Below are 16,323 nucleotides of genomic sequence, written 5' to 3'. Positions count from 1 at the left end.
TCAGCGACCACTTGCCTTTGTTTGACGCTACGAACCCAGCGAATATCGCTTGAATACCGGAAAACCATCTTTGCTTTTGATCATCAGAGACCTCTGATAGTAGTGTCATACTGTGGACGACGCAATTGCTGAGAAGACACAATGCATCAACACCGAGCTTGAGCTTGACGCACGCCGTTCCCCCCATCTTTAACAAAGGAGTGAGGATCCTTTCCCCGTCATTCCTTTATCAGGCCCTTGAACAAGTCTCAAGGCCGCCCTTCTCAGGACTCTACACAATACATGTGATGCATAGTTACTATATACAACGAGTGTGACTCATCCTGACGTATCGTAAAAGCAATACAGACCTTTCAAGCCCCGACAATCTACCCTCTGATTGCAGACTGAATCTTCGACTCGATCTCCCAAAGAGCCCTCTCAAGCAAGGTACGAACTTCATCATCGTCAGTATCGCCCAGTGCGCAGAGTACTGCCACTCACTAGCTATCTTTTTGACCTTCGTCTCTCTCTAGGTACTCCTTGTCAAGCAGGAGATCGATGGCCTTTTTGATCTCTGAGACTTTCGGCGTGAACTTGGTCGAGATTTGAGCGGTGACTTCTTGTATCAAAGCCTGATGTTTCATAGTCTGGAGAGAAGGTCAGCGCTCCTCGGTCTGAGTCTGATAGAAAGCAGGAGCACGCTCACCTTTCTTGCCTTCATCAAACGGACGATCGTAGCTTGGTAGACGAATTTCCGGTCTTCGTCAACCGCTGCGAGGACTTCAGTAGCCTCTGCCTTTTGCTCTGATTTGACGGGCTGGTTCAAGTTGACCTTTAGCTTCTTGGATTTGAAGTCTGAGATGTTTCACGTGAGCTTCGGCCGAAACCAACAGGGAGGAAGCTCACTCAGGTTCAGATCGTAATTGTTTCCATCCTGCAGCAAGATTTTGGCCTTGACTAAGAGTCCCAATTGAGCGTTGAGAACGCTCTCTTGCAACTGAGTTCCCGATAAGAGGTCCTGCAGTGATAGCGAGTCGTTCTCGTTGAATTGACACAGGATGGCCATCTGGTACGCGTTGGTCATAAAGATGTACTTTTGTGGCAAATAGGTAGTGCGCAGCTCGGCTTTCATGACATGCCACAGCCATGTGAGTTTTCGTCCACTAGTGAGGCAGGTGAGCAAGCTGACACCACTAATTAAATGACGAGAAAGCTCACGAATGTACCTCACTATGATACTTGGTGAACGCATCGTATGTACTCTGAATCTCCCGGGGCACAGCGTAGTTCGTCGGAGCAGGAACAATCGGCCAGAAGTTGGCGCCGAGAATCATAGCGGTGAAGTCGACTGCGGACATGAGCTGACTTCGATAATTTGCTAGCTCACTGTCGCTCGATGCAGCCCTGTTTCTCTCCTTTTCCTTGAACTTTTCGGTCAAGTCGCGGCTAAGGTTCATATCTGCCGGGTGTCAGCTCTTGTGCACGTCTATACCATGCGAGTGAATTGACCTGTGAACATTCGAGTGAGCTTGTTGGTGTACTCGAAACCGGATAACTCCTTCAATTTGGTGATCATGCTCGATTCGCTGTCGTCCGAGGCTGAGAGCTGGCCAATGAGACGAAGGGCCAGTTTTTTCTGGTAGAACTTCTGGAAGACGTCCTTGTCGTCAATATAGCGGAAAATAATCATCTGTTAGCGTGGTCAGCGAGAGCACCGTAGCGGCGGGGGCACCCACAGCTTGGTTGAGAGCGTTTTCCACGGATTCTCCGTCAAGATCCTTGTTGCTTTTTCGTAGCATTTGATCGCAGTATGAAGCCAAGAGTTCCGGTGATTTGGTAGGCGAGGTGCAGGCGGCATTGGTATTGCAGAAGTCCCGACAAGCCTACGGCTGTCAGCCAAAGAGGATCACTAATACTGACTTTGTCCAGGCTGGCGTTGAAACCAAGCTCGGCGCGGAAAGGTCCATCCACGACCTCTCCAAATTTGCCATGCACTTCAAGTAGAGCCTCGATATACGATTTCGGATCCTGATAGTGTGAGCTGGACGGTTTCCGAGACCGGTTAATGATTTAGCTCACCAGGACCTCTGCTTTGCCAGCCTCATTGACTGCTCCGGCAGCTGGGAGCACCCGTTGCACAGCAGCGAGACCCGCCCGTTTGACATGCTCTTCGAACTGCCTCCGGAGCGGCTCCAAGCCTGTTGGTATACGAGACAAGAGAGCGTACATCCTGGTGAGATCTGGGCAGAGTGTCAGCTAGTCCAATGACTGGAGATTCAGCATACCTTTCAACCTATCTGCATCTAATAAAGCCTGGAACTCATCCCACAGAAGCTCCGCGTGATCCGATACCAGAACCCTCTCACAAGTCTCCTTGAGCTGCGGAGATCGTAAGCTCCGGAACGGTGTAAGGAATGTCGTGCTCACATCTTTCCTCGTACTGTCGTTCAGGTACAACGTCACACGCTGAGCCTCTTCGTCCAGCCTATCCTCTGCCTTCTTCATGTAGTCTGAGACGGAATTGGCGACGACGTAGAGGCTCGATTCGTTCTTGTAGTATTGCCTCGTCGCCGCAAGGAAGGGCGTCTGGAAGTGCTCCTTGTAGACGTCCAAGTTCGCTCGCTGGTAATCGCCCTGATCGATACCAAGTGATACTGGACGTGTGTGAGTATGACGTCTGATTGATATCACACGGCGAACTCACCATAACTCTCAATGACCTGCTTCAGCAGTCCCGAGTCAACGACCTCTCCGTTCCTCTGATGCTCAATCTGCCGCAAGATCGCCTGGGTCAACCTGCTGACCCCTCCTTGGTTGGCGAAATGGTTGAAAAAATTGTTTTTCCACGCGACCAAGGCTAGCTGGATATCTATCAGCTATGAGTTTCTTTGGAGGTGTTAGCTGACTCACCGTGTACACCGTGTAGACCTCTTTTCTGCCCTCCTCCTTTTCTCTCTTGACCCAATGCTTGTTCAAGTAGTTGAACAGCTTGTTCACATACGTCGCTCCGGTCGTGTATCGGTCCCATTCTTTCGCGTAGAATTTGAGCAGCTCATGATCTGACAAGGTATCTGACTCCTGTAGAATGATACGTATAAGTCTAAGCCTGTCGTCCACTCGCCCGTCACTCACCTCGCGTAATCGCTTGCAATGATTTGAGAGGAAAACGTGCAGACTCTTGTACAGCTCTGATCCTTGCAGACTTGCACCTCCCCTTGTGGCACCGTGTCCTGCAGTAGGTCTACTGGCGGTACAGAAGTCGTATATGGCTGTATAGAGGAGAATGTAGTAGGAGTAGGACATGCCGAGGTGTAATCTATTGCAGTCCGAGCGAGAGCGGCATTAGCGACGGCGACGCGGGACCTCAAAACATGTAGCGCAGAGGTTTGCAGTCGGCCAGGGCCATCGAATTCGATGACTCTGAACGAGCCCGGAAGGCCAGCGCTTGCGCACTTCTCTCCTTCCACCCTTTGGCGGCGGCAAACGCATGCCAGCTCGTTTTCGGAATGAGCCCTCACCTCGTCATGATGTGCTCAACGCCGACTTTGAGAAACGCCCATGCTTCCTATAGACGGATCAGATCGGCTGTGTCACAGATCAGGCTTGATAGAACCTTACCGGCAGATCCGCATCCCTGTTTATCTAGATCAGCATCCAGGCCAATGGAAACACCGGGTCATTGAGCGGCCACGACTCACTTGGGCGGTTTGTCCTCCTTTGTCGGTTCTCGCCATGCCGCTTTACCGGATGAACTCGCAGACGTGGACATAGCTTAGGACTCTGAGATTTTCTCTGACGCCCCAAACTGCACTACTCAGAGACAGAGGCTGACACGACACTGAGTACGAGGTATGAAGAAATGTTCAACAGACAGGTGCGTCTCAATGATTGATCACCGGGCTTCAGGAGACGAGGGGTTGATATATTTGATTCCGGCCACGTCATGGTGTGTTTTCGAAGAAGTTGGGAAATGTCGAGTAGCTGATGCTGCATCTCCTACGCATTGCAAAGCAGCAAAGGACGAGGCGACAAAGGCAATAGATCACTCAGCAACATCCGCGTAGATCGAGATTGGCTCACCATGTCTCGCTCCAGTCTCATTCGAGACTTGAGCTCCCGAGTCGTTTCCTCTGGTCCGTCTCAGCTCCGACCCTGCCTAGCTGTAGCTTCTTCATCCGCTCGACCCCTCGCCAAACGTCGAATCTCCTCTACTGTGTCTTGTCAAGCTGCTCCTGTTGCCGATGAGATCGCTCGGGACACAAAGCGTGGGGTCGTTCAGATCCCTCATCCATCCCTAGACGCAATACACGGCTCGACTCGACTCTTGCTCAAACCCAGTTCTCTACCCTCTCTGGTCCACGCCTACGCCATCGTCAGAGCCGTCGAAGCGCATTTCCAAACCTCTGTCGTCTCTGTCGAAGTTGGCATGAGTCCAGATCTTTTTATGCCCAGTCATAGGATACACATCACGCTCTTGAAACCCGTCATTTTGGAGAAACCACTGCATCTCATTACCCCCTTGCCAGAGATGACCATGGAAGATGTAGATCTCTTCGGCCCGTCCTTAGAGGATATCCAACGGGTTTTGGATTCACCTGGACAAGTGGAAGATCGTGATGGTGATTCTGGACCCATTTCGCAACTTGCAGAGGATGCAAAATTGTCTTTCCGAGTCGAAACCCTTCCTGCCGAGTCGCGCGCACCGATACCGAACCCTCCCAAATTGCCTCCTGGGTTATATCGAGATCAGCTGAGGCGGCGTCAGGAAAAGGTCGCTGCGGATGTAAAGATCTATGCTGCTGTGGAAAAGCTGAAAGAAGTGTCGAATGGAGAATTCGATGAATTGCTGGAAAAGTTTTCACACTTCAAATCAGCTGCTTCATCCCCCGCTAGCCAGCAACAAGTCGGAGGACAGTCTCTTCTCAACCTGCCTGAAGAGGATCCTTCAGCTCCAGCATTCGATTTCGCACTGCGCAAAGAGTCGGCGAGATCTTCTAGTGTTCGCAGTAGCACTCACAGCCAACGCCCCGATGCAGAAGACCCGAACTCCGACGCCAGGAAGCGACAGTCTTTCAATCTCTCCGCGCTTCCCGGGCGGTCTGCTTCAAAACTTTCCGCACAACCGAGCAAAGAAGACGGTGCAATGGTTGAATGGAGCAGATCAGCCGTCGCTGAGAGCCAAAGCACGAAACGGTCGAAATCCTCAGCTTCCACACGAGCTGGAAAACAAGCCAAGCCAAAGCCAGCAGAAGAAGAGGACTTGTACGTTCGTCTAGAGCTTATGAGGAAACAAGAGGAAAAGAGAGCAGCTGCCGAAGCGGCTGAACGAAAGGCTGAAAAGAATCGAGAGGCAAAGGTACTTCAGGAACAAAGACGGGAAGCTGAGCTGGATCAACAACGACAAGAGGAGAAGGCCAATTCGACCATTGGGAGGATGGGTCGGATGTTGAACGACGCTGCGAAACGTTGGGGTATATAGCGCATCCCAGTGTGCAGCTGCGTTTTAGAAGCACAGCACAGCATCGCATGTCATGATTTTGTGCAGACTCAGTCACGTCGCATTGACGAACGATGCATTGCCCTTGATTCCTCGTGTGATGTCAAAACAACAAGTGATATTGCAGGTTGAAAGAATTATGATATGTACAAAACAAATTTATGACACCAAGACGAAGAAGATCTCCCTTTCCGGTTCATCACCTCCTTGCCATCTCTGGAGCTACCGCTGCTGTGGGCAAAGCGGCACTTGGTAGCTCTGCCAGATCATCGATATTCGGAGGCACAAACGGGAAGGTACCAAGGAACGAGTCGGCCACCGAAGCAGCTGTCAATGGTCGGCCCGAAGGGGCGTTCGGCGTCTGTCCTTCAACTCCAAGAGGAGGTTTGAACGACCCAGGCGGTGGTCTTGGAACAGTCGCATTTCCATCAAGGGTATTGCTGGAGGATGACTGAGGTACCCCGCTTGCAGAGGCCATGAAGGATCCAGATGATGATCCAGCCTGAGTCGGAGGAATCATTGGGAATCCAGAGAGGACTGAATCGGCATAGGATCGATTCGAGAATGTAGAATCTCGACCTGCTCCAGCATTCGCAGCAGCAAAAGGCGGATTCGGTCTCATAGTGGAGCCACCAGCAGCGGCGGCAGCAGCAGCAGCAGCAGCAGCAGTGACATTACGGAGGGCTCCTGGTCCAATTAAGCGCGGCGTCGCCGTCATTGGCATCTGATCGATAGCTTGGGGATCCGGTTGAGCCAGGTATCTGAAGGTGCCCATGGATGACATCGAGTCCCGATAGGCGAGTGAATCCATAGAGAACCGGAGATCATTGGATCCGCCGCCAGGAGAAGAGAGCACGTCTCGCCCTGAAGCATTGTCGGATCGCAAGCCTTCTTGTGTGCCATAGCCTGGAGATGTTGGCGTAGGGGGTGGTCTACCACCAAACGTAGCGGGTGTAGGGGTTCTATCCCATTCCTCCTTTTCGTCCAACTCATCTTCTAGTCCTCTGGAAGGTGACAACGTTCTCTGATTGCCCCTCCCCATGTGGACCACTTCGGCCTGTTGAACTCTCCCAACGTGGACTTGACGCGACGTGACAATTTTTGGTGCGTCATTGTGGACATCATACGATGCGCCCGATAGGAAACTAGGGGCAGCGCTGTTGTCAGACACGTAGGAATCGCGTATTCGAGGCACAGTGGAGAGACCTCCTGGAGATCTGGGATCTTTCCAACTTGAATCTCCAGATCTTGCCGGACGGGCAGGTGCCCCGGGTCGAAAGAGGTTTTGCCTCGCTTCGTCCAATGTTCGAGCGGCTTGAGCTGTCGACATTGCATCCTCGGAACGAGATGAAGGGATGTATTGAATAGGAATGATATTGGTCGAGTGGGTACTCGTAGCGGCTGTAGAAACACTCTGACGATCAGAAAACGGATCACCTCCGTTATCTGGATGTCGGGGATCCAAGTTGATAGTGCCATTGGGACCATACACCCTAACTTGGGCACCATGCTCATCTTGAAATTCAGCATTGACCGATGCGGGAGGTAAAGGCGAAGCCCTTCTCGATGCGGACGGAGGCGGGGCAGGGAGACGAGACCCGGTCGAGGGAGCCGGCGACCTGGACGATGTTGATCGATTGATTGAGCTAGCGATGTGAGGTGCGGGAGAGTTTGGATGCGAGAGCTGAAAGGTTGATTCGGCTTTCCGTGCCCGTTCTGCCAATTGCTCGAGTCGTCGCAGGTCTCGTCGCTGAATTTTGAGCGAAGCGTCAGCCGAGGTGACTCGATGCAATAGCCGACCTACCTTCTTTCTCCTCAGCCACCAAAACAATGCCAAGCTGACGATGACCAGCACCGCGACCACAGGACCAGCAATAACACCAGGGTTGATCCCTCCACTAGAGGAAGGAACAGGGAGACATTCGATCTGAGGGCATTGCGAGCATGTCCTGATTTACGGTCAGGAAGGATAGTTGTCTCCCCCGCAATCTGCTGCACAACACCGCACTCACCGGGACGTCAGGATGCACTGCTCGCCAGCGGCACAATTACATGTTGGGTTCTCATTGCATGAGATACATCCATCTCGGGCAAGGAGGTGATTGAGCGACATGGCGCAAGGAAAGAGTCGAGAGTGAGACTTGTGTGGGTTTCAAGGTATTAAGATCAAGTGGATCCGTACGACGGCGCTAGAGAGATAGGGGATACCTGCTCCACTGTCTGATCTGACCTAGCTTGATCGGTCGTGTCGAGCGCAAAATGAGTGTCGAGGGGAGTACACAGGCAGTGTAGCCAGGTCGATTGCGACGTGAGAGGCCTGATAATACCCAATGTCAATCGCCGTTTCAGTCCAGCAAACACCAAGCAGGGTCCGTTCAAAGGATCGTCCAGCGAATCCCTCTATTGCCCGCCTCCTGGTTGCCAACAAGGAGACGCGAGTATGTCCGGCGCACGTACGTAGGTCGTGTAAACGAAATGGGAGGAATGGGTCCAAACGCTGGGCCACTCGCCTATGAACCACCAAAGAGTGTACTCCCTCAAACGTCTCGAAAGTAAAGGGGGGGGGGGGGGGTCAAAGTCGAGAGGAGGCAGTTGGAGAAAGGACGATGGTGAGCTGTTTGGAGAGCCGGACGGACGGATTCAGTGTCAAAGGATCTGAGTCGACTGGCCGGATGTGTCGATGTCCAGGGGGCGGAGAGCGTCGAGAGAGAGGATGGAGGATTGGATCCTGTCTGAGTCGGGAAAGACTCCCAAACTATTTCTCTTTGATCAATGCGCGCGTCGAGGTTGTTGATCAGAGCGAACGATGAGATGTGCAAATGGGGGTCCAAGCGTTTTGATGAGAGAGGGGCTGAAGAGGTTGGATCATCCATTGATGACCATACATCGAACACGAACAAAAGGAATACCGCCTTCCAATTCCTCTGCGTAGCTTGTGTCCACCGGCTCCTGCCCTCCTCCCTGACAGGCTACAGCTGCTGCTGCTGCTGCTGCCTGCTCGACGCTCCGTGTGTCTGTCTACCTGGATTATTTTTGGTGTCGACTGTGTTCAGGTCCTGTGGCGTCCGCCCCTTCTTCTTTTTTTTTGGGCTTCACGCGACTGGGACGCGTCCTCTCGAAGGGTGGGGTGAGGCGACCGCTGCTGCTGCTGCTGCTGCTGCTGCAGAGGGACTCTACAGACCAACTTCTTTTGGGGGGGGCTATCCACTGCGAGAATGGGCTGGTCTCAAGAACCCGTCGAGGCTGACTTGTGAGATGCAGCTGTATCCAAGAGTCTAGACTCATCCTCGCTCCATATGAATTCCGCTGCCTCACGGGTCCAGAATTTCTTGTCTTAGGGCGTGTGGCGTTTTTGGTTGTCAGGCACCAGCCGTTTCATCTCACATACACCATGGATTTTGAATTCATTTCGATTCATCTTCTTCATATATATTGCAGGCAGAATGAACCTTTTCCCTCAGCTATACTTCCACTTCTAGCCGCGCATGTCCATATTGCAAACTCGCTGCTGAAGCCCCCACATCGTCGCTCGCTTTGTGAATCGGTAGCACAAATTTTACTGGTTAGACCAAATCAGCACATCATGTCAGGATCGCGCCTCGCTCCACCGACCCGGGCCCCCCGACTCACAGTGATCACATCTGGCTTGTCACGTCCAGTAAACTCTTGCAACTTGCTGACCTTGAGAGCGACCTCGATCAAAGGTTTCAATCCGTCCTGAGCATCCTTGCCGTATTCCGATTCGTCCTGAGAGTACTTTTCGACGTAGAGTCGGATGGTGGCGCCCGAAGAACCAGTTCCAGAAAGTCGGAAAATGATCCTTGATCCATCTTCAAACTTGATGTACAGACCTTGTTTACTCGACACGGATCCATCAATCGGATCAGTGTAAGAGAAATCGTCTGCTGAGGCGACTTTGAAGGACGCAGAAGAGGATGTAGCAGACAAGTCGGATCCAACGAATCCAGAGGATTCAAAGAGTTCACGCAAGTGCGCCATCATCTTTTCGGCACCGGCAGACTCGCATTCCTCGTAGTCATATCTGTGTGGCAGGCATCAGCGATGCTCGTTGCCTCGATGGCGGAATCTCACCTTGAGAAGAAGCTTCGGCCATATTTCTTCCAGTGCATCATGAGCACATCGTTGATGTCACTGCCAGGCTTTTCCTTGTTAGCGGCGGCGAGGATCTGAAGCCAAGCTAGGCACGTATGAGCTGAATCTCGCGCATACAGTTGAAAACTCACCGACAATAGCCCAGACACCGTCCTTCTCTCGGATGTGGTCGGATCCAGTTCCGAATGACTCCTCTCCACAAATGCTCAATCGTCCAGCATCCATCAAGTTGCCAAAGAATTTCCACCCAGTCGGAACTTCAAAGACTTCCAATCCTCTCTTCTTCGCCACAATGTCGATGGCTCCACTCGTCGGCATACTTCTGGCGAGACCCTTGACGCCAGACTTGAAGTATGGGATACACTTTTCAGCCCAATCGGCGATGATGGCGACCGAATCGGAGGGAGTAACGAATGCGCCCTTTCCATAGATCATGTTTCGGTCTCCATCTCCGTCAGATGCAGCTCCAAAGAGGATGTTGTTCTTTTCGACCGCCTCGACGAGGGTGTGGGCGTAAGTCAAGTTGGGGTCTGGGTGTCCACCTCCAAAGTCTGGTGAAGGGGTGCAGTTTTGGATCGACTTCTCGTCCAGTCCCAAAGTGTCGACGAAGATAGCTCGGCCGTATGGTCCAGTGACTCCGTTGAGAGCGTCGAACAGGACAGTAGGCTTGGGGTTGGTGTTGTGCAGCCACTCCTTGATGGCGTCAAAGTCGAAGATGGATTGAAGGAGAGACAGGTAGTTGGACACGGGGTCGACAATGGTGATCTTGAGAGGGCCATGAGTGAATTCACCAGTCTTGGAAAGGTCAAGCTGGCGTCGAGAGGATCAGCAGACGCCCAATCATGATTCATTTTCCGATCTCTCAACGTACGTCTGGTAGATCCACCTCGTGGTACTCTTTGATATCCTCCGTGATCTTGTAAATCTTGTTGGTGACTTCTTCAGGGGCAGGTCCACCGTTGGAAATGTTAAACTTGATTCCAAAGTCATTGTTGGGTCCACCAGGGTTGTGAGACGCGGTCAAGAGGATTCCACCGTCTGCTTTTTTGGATCGAATGAGGGCAGAGACAGCTGGAGTGGAGAGGATAGAGTCTTGACCGATGATGATGTGGGAAACGCCGTTACCAGCTGCGAGTCGGAGGATGATTTGGGTGGCTTCAGGAGACTGGAGTGACCATCAGCGAGTGATCTAAGTGTCGAGCAGGGAGAATGTGAGGTAGGTCACGGGAGGGTTAAACTTCCTTCACCAGCAGGCGCAAAGCAGGCACTGCTCCTTTAGCCTCGACACTCACGAAGAATCGTCCATCACCTCCCACAACCAATGTCTTTCCCTCGCATCCTCCAGGCATAGCACTCAATGTGGCCTGGATGAAGTTTTCGGTATAGTGTTTCTGTTGGAACACTTTGACCTTTTTTCGTAGACCAGAGGTACCCGGTTTTTGACCAGAATGAGGCGTGGTCTGGACAGTCGTCCGTTTGAATTCAGAATTGTTGGACCTGCATGAGGTGCGCACATTAGCGAGATTCAGTCCTGGAACATGAGGACACAGGGAGCCGGGACATGAGATGAAGTGAGACAGCAACCAAGCAACGATTGAGGATTGTCTCTTCGCTTTCGCGGCGTGCAGCTCGACGTCAAGGACCATGGATGGCACCACTCACATCTTTGAATGATGCTCTCTTTAACAGCTGCAAGGTGGGGTGGGTATGTGTGGAATGTGAAAGATGAAGAGAGATCCCAAGAATGGTTGGAGCGAGAGTTGAAGAATACATGGGGTGGGAATGACGCTCCGCGCCCCCGCGAAAGCAACCAACCCACGTGTTTGTGGCACCTTGGGCCGTTTTTTGTTTTTGAGAGCTGAAACCAAGTCGCTGCTGAATGTGGCGTGAGCTGAAATGTTTCAGCAGAATTGAACAGCACCAGCCATGTAAGGGCCTCGGGGATCCAGCACTCAAGCATTCCAGGCAGCGCTGTGGATCACGTATGTGACCGCCCTCGTCAACTCCTACACTGTCATCAGAATCAACTTCTGAACGGACCAAGAGAATCCTCTCCGCAGTCACACATGGGCTGTCCGAGTTGATCCGACCTCTTGATGTAAAGGTCCAGACACAAACTCCAAGCGAACTCACGCTCGAGGACAATGACATGTCAGCAATGTTCAAGAGTACAAAGACCAAGCCTCACCATACCCAACTCCTTAGCTTAGGTGCTGGACGGATCCACGCGTGCATCGTCTCTCGCCTTGGCAGACCCAGTCCAAGGCCCGAATGACCACTACACCCACCCTCGCCTCGAGGTCCACCATGCTTTGTATCGCTCTGGTGAATGTGTACAACAAGACTTAAGGCGACTCCTTCCGACGACAACGACGACTGAGCAATCCAAAAGAGGGGGTAAAACAGGAGCTGTGATTTCTTCATGGTGGTCTTCCTGCAGATATTTCTTCTCCTCCATTCATTCCTATTTCATCATCATCATCATCACAACTTGTTTGCATCCCAGTAGTCTTCCTGAAGAAACTTTCCAAAGGGGTTGAATGATTGAAGTGCTCATTCAGTGCATTCTGAGCTCAGCATACACTGTTCCACGAGATGATATGAACTGACTCCCTATACAGGGTGACGCCATACCGATCCATTGGGAAATTGGAACCCTCTGCTCAACCTTCACTGCGACCTTCCATACTTACTCTCTCGCAATACACAATTATTCAACGAATCGAGGACACTTCCCTTGCCCGTAGGTCAGAACACGGCCGTTATCGACGTGGCCTTCGTTCCCTGTCATCCAACCTACGCATCTTCATTCCACCTCCACACGAATCCCTTCCCTTCCCTCCCGTCATCCAAGCTGATATCTGCTTACATATGTATAGCTCTCCCATCCTTGACTGTCTCTCCACCTTCACCCGCACTCAAAACCCTACCTCGTAAGAGGTCCATCCCCATCATCTCCTTCATGGGCTTTGGTTCCAAGGGGACTGGCACGCCAGTGGCCGAGGACGGACTGTACATACAGTGTCGGAGACAATCGCCTCGTCAACGACAGTCGAGTCTGCCGAATCAGAACAGCCATATCGCAACCAAGGCCTTCGATATCAATCGTCCCTCTTCAATCCATGCCCTAGCTCACTCTTACGCTGCGGATGCTCCTCAGAACCAGAACGACTCCACTGCTCAAACGACATATACTCCTTCTCCTTGCCCTCAACATAACACCACCGCTCGTCGTGCAACACACACTCCTTGCCCTCAACACGTCCTCCCTGCTCCTCAAACCCCTAACACGGCTTATCCATCCGACACCAAGTTTGAAATCGAACACGATGATGGCCCGCATGTCACCGTAGCCGGGACACAGCGATTGGCGCGTCTCACGCAACCTCAGTCCGAGGCGTTCAGGCGAGGTTACTCAGATTTCGGCGGTCTGCCTACCGGTCCTCCGGCATGGGCGGCGGGATGGCAAGACGAGGTGCAGTGTTGAGATATGAGGAGTATTACGGCCGTTTCTACACAACATACTGCTGTGTGGCTGCCAGACAGAGCAGGATGGGAGCGAGGCTAGACAGACACGAGAAGCGGGATTGCAATAGATACACGGGCTTCCTTGGAGGTACAGTGAGGGAGACCACCTATTGTGGACAAATGAGGGAACGAGAAGACTTCTACGACGGTAAACGAATATGACACAATGGCGATCCTGTTTTGTATGTACTGCACCGCACCTTACGCATTTTTGGCGTCGATTCTCTGACAAGAGAAACTCCCACACACGACAGGCGAGATGTTGTAAATGATATGTATAATGCACAAGGGTCTTCTGAACTAGAACCAGTCTATCTCTAGGGCCTCACTTCAACCCAGACCACAGTAAGATACTCCTTCCCGTTGAGACACACACTCCTCTACACACTCCAAGTATCCATGCCGACGTATTGGACCCCAGACTTGTCCGTCACTTTACCCATCACGAATGCCCTTTCACCACCTTCTGTGAGACTCTGCAACGCCGCATCAACCTCGTTTGCTCCGACGACAATGACCATTCCGACTCCACAGTTGAACGTTCTGGCCATTTCGAGCGGCGCGACATTGCCAGCGCTCATCAACCACTTCCAAACGGGGTCCAATGTCCACGTCCTGAGATCTATCTCCACACCTAGACCTTGAAGTGCAGGGTCCGAGAAGATTCTAGGGATATTCTCCGTGAATCCTCCTCCTGTGATATGAGACATGCCCTTGAACAGACCAGATTTGATTCCTGGCAATAACGGCTTGATGTATAATCTAGTAGGTCTCAATAACGACTCGCCGAGCGGGACGTCCTCGGACCAAGGTGTAGGTGAATCATATGTCAATCCAGCGAGAGAGACAATCTTTCGGACGAGGGAGAATCCATTCGAGTGAAGACCATCGGACGGCAGACCAATCAAGTAATCTCCAGCGACGATATCCGTCCTCGGCAATAGTTGACTCCGTTCAACAGCTCCGACGGCGAATCCAGCGAGATCATAGTCGTCGCCATGGTACATTCCTGGCATCTCCGCCGTTTCTCCCCCGATCAAAGCACAGCCAGATTCAAGACACCCAGTGGCAATACCGGTAATGACATCCTGAGCGACTTGAATATCCAACGCAGAGCACGCAAAGTAGTCCAAGAAATAGAGCGGCTCAGCACCTTGAACGATGAGGTCATTCACAGACATGGCGACGAGATCGATGCCAACAGTATCGTGTTTGCCGTATTCTAGCGCGACACGAAGCTTGGTACCGACTCCGTCGGTTCCACTGACGAGGATGGGGTCAGAGTACCCGGCAGCAGAGAGATCGAACGCCCCTCCGAATCCTCCGATGGAAGCATCAGCTCCGGGTCGGCGAGTCGCTTTGACAATGGGTTTGATGTTGTCCACGAGAGAATTTCCATTCTCGACAGAAACCCCCGCTGAAGCGTAGGTGAGTCCAGTGACTGGTCGTTGAGGGATAGAAGAGGAGGATGCGGTGGAAGTCAAAGGGGCTGGTTCAGCTGCCAAGGCTCGGTACGCGATGTCACGTCGGAAAGTTTTGCCTTCGAATTCGACGAGTTCGACCCCGCTGTACGCCATGTCGACAGCTTGGCGAAGAGAAGGAGCAAAAGCACACACGGCGAGAACACGACCACCATCTGTGACTCCGGTGTCGCCCTTGATAGCGGTACCGGCGTGGAAGACCTGAACACCTAGACACGGGATTCAGCATGGACTCTGTAGACCTCAGTGAAAATTCACCTTCTGGCATGGGAGGGATCGACATAGGAATGCCTTTGGGATATTTACCAGGGTACCCCTGGGATGCAAGGACGACGGACACGGCATGTCCATCTCTGTAAGCGAGTTTGACAGAGTCGAGTCGTCTCTCGACACAGGCCTGACGAGTTGGATCAGCAACGAATCTTCCGGTGAAGATCCCTCACTCACAAGCATGACCTCGGCGAGATCCGTTTCGTCGCTTAATAGCAGCATCAATGCCTGTGTCTCCGGGTCTCCGAATCGAACATTGTATTCCAAGACTTTCGGACCATCTGAAGTCAATATGAAACCAGTGAAAAGCATTCCGACGAATGGGTGACCTGAGAGCGTATCAGTAATAATGGCGCAGAGCGAACGAGACACTCACCCTCTTCACGCATTCCCTTGAGAGTCGGCTCCAAGCTCTCCTTCATGACTCTCTCCATGATATCCGGAGTAGCCACTGGCGCCGGAGCATAAGCTCCCATTCCACCAGTGTTAGGTCCGACATCTCCATCGCCAATCCGTTTATGGTCTTGCGCAGCGGGTAAAGGTACGACCGAGTAACCATCACAGAATGCCAGGACGGAAATTTCCGGTCCCGTCAAATACTCCTCAACGACGACTTCATCACCCGCATCTCCAAACTCGCGATCAAGCATGACGCTTTTGAGAGCTTCTATAGCTTCATCCGTCGATTCAGGGATCAAAACCCCTTTTCCAGCTGCCAGTCCCGAAGCTTTGATCACACACCGACCAGAGGTAAACGGGTTGGATTGAATGTATTCGCTCGCCTGGGTGTATTGATCAGACGTGAAGGATCGGAACGAGGCGGTCGGAATGGAGTTCCGAGCCATGAAAGCCTTGGAGAGGGACTTGGACCCTTCCAATAAGGCTGCAGCGGGTGAAGGTCCAAAGACGGGAATTCCGGCTGTACAGGGCGAGTGTCAGCGAGCGAAGCTATTGCTCAGAAGAGAGACAATGGATGGCCGGTTGAGACGATATCATTCTTGCTCTCATTCCTCTCCTGGATCTTGACTCACCTTTTCTAAAGACGACCTCTGCACCATCGACCAAAGGCTGCTCAGGCCCAGGGACGACCAGATCTACACCTTGCTCTCTGGCCCATTGAGCTATACTCTCGTAGCCTGTCGAGCCGCCCCACTTCTCGAGGACATTGGTGACTTTACCACCCATTATGGCTGTCCCTCCATTGCCAGGGGCCACGAGCACCTTGCTCACTCGTTTACTCTGAGCAAGCTTGTACGCCAAGGCATGTTCTCGACCTCCTGAACCCAGGATAAGGATAGTCAGGGAGGTCTGAGAGGCGGGGAAGGTGCTGATTGAAGAGGAAGCCATGATTATCCTCAGTGTGATGTTGACTGACTGGTCAATCTCGCCGATAGCAACTATGCCAGCAGTGCTATGTGCACATTTGGGAACAGGACTCTAGCATTTCAATTG

General features: G+C 52.3%; 8 protein-coding genes across 8 annotated transcripts; 3 read left to right on the top strand and 5 right to left on the bottom strand.

Moving 5' to 3' along the window:
- Positions 1-213: 213 nt before the first annotated feature.
- Positions 214-3,865, bottom strand: BD324DRAFT_624878 (putative ubiquitin-protein ligase). The gene is made up of 18 exons (XM_022015746.1): positions 3,681-3,865; positions 3,601-3,616; positions 3,501-3,547; positions 3,115-3,298; positions 2,893-3,060; positions 2,687-2,843; positions 2,410-2,636; positions 2,268-2,361; positions 2,062-2,222; positions 1,903-2,010; positions 1,719-1,865; positions 1,492-1,672; positions 1,370-1,441; positions 1,201-1,330; positions 889-1,145; positions 689-837; positions 484-629; positions 214-436 (listed from the first exon to the last, which is right to left on the bottom strand). Exons 1-18 carry the CDS (start codon positions 3,749-3,751, stop codon positions 421-423), a joined length of 2,331 nt encoding a protein of 776 aa, XP_021871160.1. The 5' UTR covers positions 3,752-3,865; the 3' UTR covers positions 214-420.
- A 57-nt stretch (positions 3,866-3,922) lies between these two features.
- Positions 3,923-5,541, top strand: BD324DRAFT_624876 (hypothetical protein). Its single transcript, XM_022015745.1, has one exon. It carries the CDS (start codon positions 4,064-4,066, stop codon positions 5,459-5,461), a length of 1,398 nt encoding a protein of 465 aa, XP_021871159.1. The 5' UTR covers positions 3,923-4,063; the 3' UTR covers positions 5,462-5,541.
- A 28-nt stretch (positions 5,542-5,569) lies between these two features.
- On the bottom strand, positions 5,570-7,700 carry BD324DRAFT_426692 (hypothetical protein). Its single transcript, XM_022012752.1, has 3 exons — positions 7,492-7,700; positions 7,284-7,428; positions 5,570-7,229 (listed from the first exon to the last, which is right to left on the bottom strand). The coding sequence occupies exons 1-3, from the start codon at positions 7,590-7,592 to the stop codon at positions 5,679-5,681; spliced, it is 1,797 nt and encodes a 598-aa protein (XP_021871158.1). The 5' UTR covers positions 7,593-7,700; the 3' UTR covers positions 5,570-5,678.
- Positions 7,701-7,991: 291 nt separating this feature from the next.
- Positions 7,992-8,836, top strand: BD324DRAFT_426863 (hypothetical protein). Its single transcript, XM_022012753.1, has one exon. It carries the CDS (start codon positions 8,252-8,254, stop codon positions 8,756-8,758), a length of 507 nt encoding a protein of 168 aa, XP_021871157.1. The 5' UTR covers positions 7,992-8,251; the 3' UTR covers positions 8,759-8,836.
- Positions 8,837-8,866: 30 nt separating this feature from the next.
- BD324DRAFT_624871 (phosphoglucomutase) lies at positions 8,867-11,480 on the bottom strand. The gene is made up of 6 exons (XM_022015744.1): positions 11,255-11,480; positions 10,885-11,089; positions 10,464-10,757; positions 9,724-10,402; positions 9,572-9,677; positions 8,867-9,521 (listed from the first exon to the last, which is right to left on the bottom strand). Coding segments are annotated over exons 1-6 (1,755 nt in total). The 5' UTR covers positions 11,257-11,480; the 3' UTR covers positions 8,867-9,052.
- A 3-nt stretch (positions 11,481-11,483) lies between these two features.
- On the bottom strand, positions 11,484-12,152 carry BD324DRAFT_624866 (hypothetical protein). The gene has a single exon (XM_022015743.1). It carries the CDS (start codon positions 12,014-12,016, stop codon positions 11,777-11,779), a length of 240 nt encoding a protein of 79 aa, XP_021871155.1. The 5' UTR covers positions 12,017-12,152; the 3' UTR covers positions 11,484-11,776.
- BD324DRAFT_426684 (hypothetical protein) lies at positions 11,811-13,290 on the top strand. Its single transcript, XM_022012751.1, has 3 exons — positions 11,811-12,085; positions 12,214-12,335; positions 12,472-13,290. Exons 1-3 carry the CDS (start codon positions 12,015-12,017, stop codon positions 13,077-13,079), a joined length of 801 nt encoding a protein of 266 aa, XP_021871154.1. The 5' UTR covers positions 11,811-12,014; the 3' UTR covers positions 13,080-13,290.
- Positions 13,291-13,386: 96 nt separating this feature from the next.
- Positions 13,387-16,305, bottom strand: BD324DRAFT_681047 (putative Phosphoribosylformylglycinamidine cyclo-ligase). Its single transcript, XM_022019105.1, has 5 exons — positions 15,903-16,305; positions 15,248-15,790; positions 15,049-15,200; positions 14,860-14,998; positions 13,387-14,810 (listed from the first exon to the last, which is right to left on the bottom strand). The coding sequence occupies exons 1-5, from the start codon at positions 16,216-16,218 to the stop codon at positions 13,501-13,503; spliced, it is 2,460 nt and encodes an 819-aa protein (XP_021871153.1). The 5' UTR covers positions 16,219-16,305; the 3' UTR covers positions 13,387-13,500.
- Positions 16,306-16,323: the final 18 nt, after the last annotated feature.

Source organism: Kockovaella imperatae (genome assembly GCF_002102565.1).
Source record: "Kockovaella imperatae strain NRRL Y-17943 chromosome Unknown BD324scaffold_6, whole genome shotgun sequence".
Lineage (NCBI taxonomy): Eukaryota > Fungi > Basidiomycota > Tremellomycetes > Tremellales > Cuniculitremaceae > Kockovaella > Kockovaella imperatae.
This window is presented reverse-complemented; position numbering and strand designations above follow the sequence as displayed.